Here is a 6,021-nt window from a genome sequence, read left to right on the forward strand (position 1 = left end):
CCTGGCACTCTGGTTCACTGAACAGGCCTCCCAAACCTCAGATCCTCCCAAGGGCTTGGCCTTCCCTTCCCCCTCAGAAGGCGTGTAGGCTCCAGATGAAAACTGCCTACCCTGTCCCCAGAGTTTTCTGAGGGAAGGGAGGCCTTGTTGACCCCCCAAAAGCTGCTGTTACACCGTTTCCCCAAGACAAATGTCTGGCCTTCTAGCCTCCGCCTGAGGGAGACCACTCTAGCACTTCTTTGGAGAATGGAGATCTGGCTTCTCCATCTCTGCCCAATCAGGGAAGGAGTTGGAAACTTCTCTCACCGAAAACAGAAAGAATCTGCCTCCCCAGGGACCCTGAGAAGTAGAGCCTGAGCATTCAGGCTGTGACAGGAGTAGCAGCTCTGCTGGGAAGGAGTCCCGGAGGAGGAGATGTCTGAGCTGGGTTATTAGCTTCAGAAGGACATTCTAGGCAGAGAGAACAGAATATGCCAAGGCTCAGAGGCAAAATCAGCTAGTTTTGCTCCAGGAGCTGTGATGGCCTTTGGGGGAAATGCGGGTGGGGTGTATGGATGAGGCAGACCAGAGCCAGATCTTGTTGGGCTTCTCATAGCAAGCACGACTCACAGCAGGACACAGTGTTTTCTGAGAGACGTTTATTCTGGTTTTTTACCTAGGTCATTGCCAAGTGTGAAAGAGGAACCTCTGGACTACAGCTGGAAAAGGAAGACAAGGAAGAAGGAGGGGGTTCCAGGGAGCTGCTAGCTACTCTTCATCCGCTCTCTCCTTCCCTCTGCTTTCGATTTGCTTGTGGACAGTATAGCCCAGAAGGGCCCCAATCTTGGCCATGAGGGCACTGCCACCGCTAGCCCCTGTAAAGCAAATACAGTTGGTGACAGGACAACCATCTTATAGCACAGGACTGTTTCTAGCCTTGCCCACACCCTTCACCTCTCACTGCTGGGGTGCAGCCTGGTCTGTCTTCCTCTCTGCCCACTCTGAGAAGGGCTGTGTCCTTTTGGGCTGGTTCTTTGGGCTTTTGCCTTCCAGAACTGAGGGAAGATGGAGGGTTCAGAAAGGCAGAGGGGCAGTTTGTCAGGGGTGGTTTTTCTGTAGGATTCTGGACGCCTCAGAGGGGGAGAGGAAAAAAAAAAAAGAAAGAAAGAAAGAAAGAAAGGGCTGGATGAAAGAGAGACAGAGAGGTGAAAGCACGTTTTTTAGAAGCACCATTCTGTGCTCTGTATCTATCCCCTTCATGATGTTGAAGAAATGCAAGACCAGGGTTAGTATGAGATTGAACTGGGTCGCTTCACCACATTTCTTTGCCACTCTGGTTCTCTGAGATTGAGGAGATTCATAAAATGTTAAATTGAGGATGTTTATGCTGGTTAACGCATGAGGAAACTGAGACTTGCGACTTGGCCAAAGCATTAGTGAAGGCTCTGGCCTTAGAGTCTGAAAGCCAGAAGGCAGACTGACTGGGTTTGAATCCTGGCCGTGGTGCTAACTATATGGGAGAATTTGAGTAAATTCCTTAATCCCTGGGTGCCTCAGTTTCCCCACTGAGTGGTGGGCATTAGAAGAAGCCCCACCTAGTAGAGTTGAGTTAGCCTGTGAAAAGGGCTCAGGACAGAAAAGAGGGCCACCTGGCCCGGCCCGCACTCACCCAGGCTCTGCAGCGTGGCCACCAGCCCCCCGGCGGGCACTCCGCCCCCGTTCGCCACGGCCGACCAGCTCATCAGCGAGGCAGCCACCGAGTTGGCGGCGATGCCTGTGCTCGAGAAGCCCAGCGCGGGCAGCGCCATGGCCATGAGCCCTGGAGGAAGAGGAAGCAGTGAGGGACGCCAGCCGCAGGGCCCGCCCCACCTTCCGGGGCTCCCCGCCCTCCAGACCCACCTCCTCCGACGGCCATGTAGGTCAGCGTGCCCCAGAACCCGGAGTCACCCTCCCCTGAGCGTCTTTTGTCTGGAAGGAGAGTGGACAATGCCCAGTGGGGAGCAGGGTCCCCTACTCTGTGCCTGATGCTCCGGACCACCCCCGGAGGTGGGGCCACCATCCTCCCATTTCGGAGAGCCTCAACGAAGGGAAGAGACTTTTCCCAGAGCGCTCTGCCTGGTACAGAACTGGCATGAACTCATTTCGGGAGAATGGAAGAATTGACAGAGCAGGGATTCGAATCTGGGTCTCTAGACAGGGACCCCGCACTGTCCATTGGAATAGCTTCTCTCGTTCAGAGGCACGCCTGGGTCTCGAAACCAGGGATCCTGAAGCTCTCCGCTTCTTTATCGCAGAGTCCTGAGGTGCCCCAGGATCCTTACCTGTCTCCTCGCAGCCGCAGGTGTAGAGTAGCAAGTAGCACAAGACGAGCGATACCGCCTTCTGCCGCATGGTGGCACAGCGCAATGCTTTGTCGCCGTACTTGGGATGGGGGAGAGGGAAGAGGTGGTCCCCAGAGCCCTGTTGGAGCCACTCCCGCTCTGTTGTATTCCCTTTCGATTCGAGGATGAGTCCACAAAAAGCAGCGAGATGCTCTGGACTGAGCCCAGGACCCCTCTAAGGAGCCGCAGGCTTTCCGTTTCCTCACGGCACCAGCGGCGCTGATGTTCCCGCCACACCGGTGGTTATGAGACTTACAGGATGGAATCCTCCCTGGTACCGTGTCTGGCATGCACTGCGCACTCAACGGAAGTCAGCTAGTATCATTACTGTGGTTTGTGTTTCTGGCTTTGTCTTAAGCAGGATACCTGGGACTTCTTTGAGCCTGTTTCCTTATCCCTAAGGTGGGCCTATCAATAAAGCCTATTTCAGAGGGTGGCTGTGAGTTTTGCAACTGTTCACCACTATATCCCTAGCATTTAGAACAGTGTCTGTCACACAGAATTTTCTAAACGATGGTTGTTGATAGATTTATTCTCCCAATGCATTGAATATTTACAGGCCCCAAACACTGGCTTCACATCAACTTCCTTTCTCACAAAGAAAGCAGAGAGGGGTAAAGGAGCTTGCCCAGGGTCACACAAGAAGCTGGGCAGCCTAGACACACACTCAAGACTGCAGAATCCAAAACCTATGCTCTTTCCATTACACAGCAAAATAGAAACACACTTCCCTTCCCCCACCACAACTCACCTCTAATGTGAACTTTGTCTGCTCAATGCATTTCCCTTGAATTGAAAACGAACAAAAAACCCAAACAACTTCCCCTGTACTGAGCACTTACTTAGCGCTTTATGGCACAAGGTTATTTATACCCATAGCAACCTCATGAAGTAGGTAGCATTGTTCTAAACCACACGTTATAGATAAGGAAACTGAAGCTCAGAAAAGTAATAATCCCAAGCCTGCTAAACTAGGGAGTAGCAGTCAGGATTTAAAGCCACAATTGACTAATGCCCAAACCCACACTTTGAATATCTACTTCAGATCACTTCATCTATCCTCAAAGATAAACTCACTGTCACATTAGATTCTGCAATAAAGGGGTTTCAGAAATCGTCCAGTCCTTTGGGCAAGTAAAGTAGCTTGATTCTAATTTTACAGATGAGGAACTAAAGCCCAAGGAGGTGAAGTGACAGAGTTAAGGCCAAAGACTGCTGACATGGCATCTATAAGCTAAGTCTCATGACTCTTGGGGTTTTGCAACCCAACCCCCTAAAAGCCCACCAACACATCCCCTCAGACCACTCTGATTCCAGGGCACTCAGGGGTGTAGACTCCCTGAGGAATGGGCATCCCGGCTCTCATGGCATGAGCCTCACAGGCAGGCAGCCTGGCAGAGGTTGGCAGCTTCACACCCACATCTCATAGCTTCCGGGTTTACCTTGGAGGAGAGCAGAGAAGGAATCTTCCTGCCTGCAGGCTGCTGATAGACGGGAACTGCAGTGAGGTAACAGCTCTCAGGCTGGTTTTTTTATAGTCCTTTCAGATTGCCCACAGGTGGCCAATCCCTGTCAGAGTTTCCAGTTTCGGTTTCTCGAGCTCTGCAGCATCTTTTCTCCTCCCCTCCAGCTCTGCTCAGCGACAACATCTCTGCTGAGCTGCGTACTGGCCAAAAAGTGTAATTCAAGTCGGAGACTTTCCGAATAGCTAAGAGTATTCAAAGCAGGTCAAACTAGAGTGAGATCCACAGCCCTGCTGGGCTTAGTGAAGCCCGATCACCAGTTCCTCCTGGGGCAGAAGGTCTTTCACAGTTTAATTCAATTAATAATAATGCCTACCACTTATTGAGCACTTGCAGCATACAAGGGCCAGGAAAGAGATCCAATCCCACAAACGTCTTGTGAAGTACTAGAACTGTTTATAATCCTATTTTGCAGAAGAGGAGATTAAAACTTGTGGAAATGAAATCACTCCATTCCATTGTTCTCTCAGGCTGGCTGCTTCTGGGTGATGGGCATATGGTAAGACCAGTGAAGCCCATGTTCATGAGGCCATTGTCACGTATCCTTTGCCATAAAATGAGTCTTCTGGCTCTGGGTAATGGATTGAGCATTCTTTCAACCTTTGGATGGCGATGCTTGCAGAACTAGAAACGCAAACCATATTTGGAGTACATGTAATTCCAGTAAGGATGAATCATTGCTTTCTGCAAGGAGGAAGGGGGTTGATATAATTGACCTGCCCACAGGGGGCTGGCTGCCCTCCCTGACCAATGTTTCTATGCTGCTGCCTGCTGCTGGCTGGTTGACTAATTGTTGGCCGTTGTCAGATCAACCTCGATGAAAGGGAGCCCAAGTTGTTTGGTCCATTCATAGCCTCCATCCTTGCCACTACGGCCACCCTTTTATGGGTCTTTTGCAAAGCAACAGGGTGGCTAACTTTAGAGGCTGGCTGACATCCACAAGATGGGACATTTGGCCATCTGGCTGGAGAGCCTCGTGAGCCTGGTGAGCATTAATGTGAGACACAAGATCTGCATACTTTGCACCCACTCCGATAAGTTCATCTATATGCCCCTTACCCAGACCTGCTTGTCTCTGAAATTCTGCTCTTTCTCTTTCCATGCCCTTGACCAACTAGCCAAGCCATTTGCCATTTATTAGGAATTAGTGTATATCTGTGCTTCAGTCATATCTTCCTCCATACAAAAGGCAGGACAAAGTATATTGCTTGGAGTTTTGCCCCCAGGGAGTTTAACGCCGTCCTTCAGGGCTACCCCCACTTGGGGTTGTAATAGAGTGGTCCATTTCCAGCTTGTGCATATACTGACTTGTGTGTAAATTGGCTTCTGCTCCCTTCCTCCTTTATCAGTTTGCTATAGGGAACCCTCCATGAGGCCATAGGTATGAATTAAAGGAGAGGTGTCACATCAACAGAGTTAGATGCCATGGGAGTTCTGAGCTGCCTGTTCATTTGATTTACTTATGCCTCTGAACTCTTTGAGCCCAGCCCTGAATGTACCACTTCCATCATATTGGATTGCTGCTGTGCCCGTCTGATAACATCTAGCTTTAGACATACAGCCACCTGACAGCTGGCGGTCACATGCTCAGTCACTACTGGGGCCCAGTGACACATCAGAACCTTTTTGTTCAAATGGACCATGGTAATTACGGCCTTACTCCAGAATCCTAGGGGTCCTCACTGCAACTCTCCTATTTGAGCTTTCAGAGACTCCCCACAGAAACTTTATCCACCACAGATTCCTCCAGCAACATTGTATCTGCAGGATCATATAATCCAAAGTGGCCGCATTGCCTGTTTTATGATCTGAACCTGCTATACAGCCCTCTCTTGGTCTGGGCACCACTCAGAATTGGCAGCTTTCCAGGTCACCTAATAAAGGGTTGGAGAAGTAGTTCTAAGCATGTCTATTCTGTCTCCAAAATCTAAAGAGGCCCACCAAAAACTGTGCATTTTTCTAAGAGATATGTGAGGTGAGATAACTTGTCCTGGCATGCCCCAAACCACTGAACCCCTAAAAATGTTCCCAGTGTGGCAGGACCATGAATCTTCATGCAATTTATCTTCCACTCTCTGGCAAATATGGTGCTTACCATTTCCTGTTCATGTCCGATAAGCATGATGTCATCAATATAG

At 50.1% G+C, this 6,021-nt stretch overlaps 1 protein-coding gene across 4 annotated transcripts; it reads right to left on the minus strand.

Annotated features, from left to right (window-relative positions):
* Window positions 1-621: 621 nt before the first annotated feature.
* IFI6 (interferon alpha inducible protein 6) lies at window positions 622-3,913 on the minus strand. Of its 4 annotated transcripts, none has more exons than XM_059916485.1 (5): window positions 3,803-3,913; window positions 2,301-2,400; window positions 1,879-1,947; window positions 1,649-1,798; window positions 622-854 (listed from the first exon to the last, which is right to left on the minus strand). In XM_059916485.1, the coding sequence occupies exons 2-5, from the start codon at window positions 2,368-2,370 to the stop codon at window positions 748-750; spliced, it is 396 nt and encodes a 131-aa protein (XP_059772468.1). In that variant the 5' UTR covers window positions 2,371-2,400; window positions 3,803-3,913; the 3' UTR covers window positions 622-747. The 4 variants fall into 4 exon arrangements, with proteins under 4 accessions (XP_059772468.1, XP_059772459.1, XP_059772488.1 ...); XM_059916495.1 differs by lacking the exon at window positions 3,803-3,913 and adding an exon at window positions 934-1,034 and having other exon boundaries at window positions 768-854; window positions 2,301-3,796; XM_059916476.1 differs by lacking the exon at window positions 3,803-3,913 and having other exon boundaries at window positions 2,301-3,794.
* Between the last annotated feature and the right edge of the window lie 2,108 nt (window positions 3,914-6,021).

This window comes from Balaenoptera ricei, chromosome 1, assembly GCF_028023285.1.
Source record: "Balaenoptera ricei isolate mBalRic1 chromosome 1, mBalRic1.hap2, whole genome shotgun sequence".
NCBI lineage: Eukaryota > Metazoa > Chordata > Mammalia > Artiodactyla > Balaenopteridae > Balaenoptera > Balaenoptera ricei.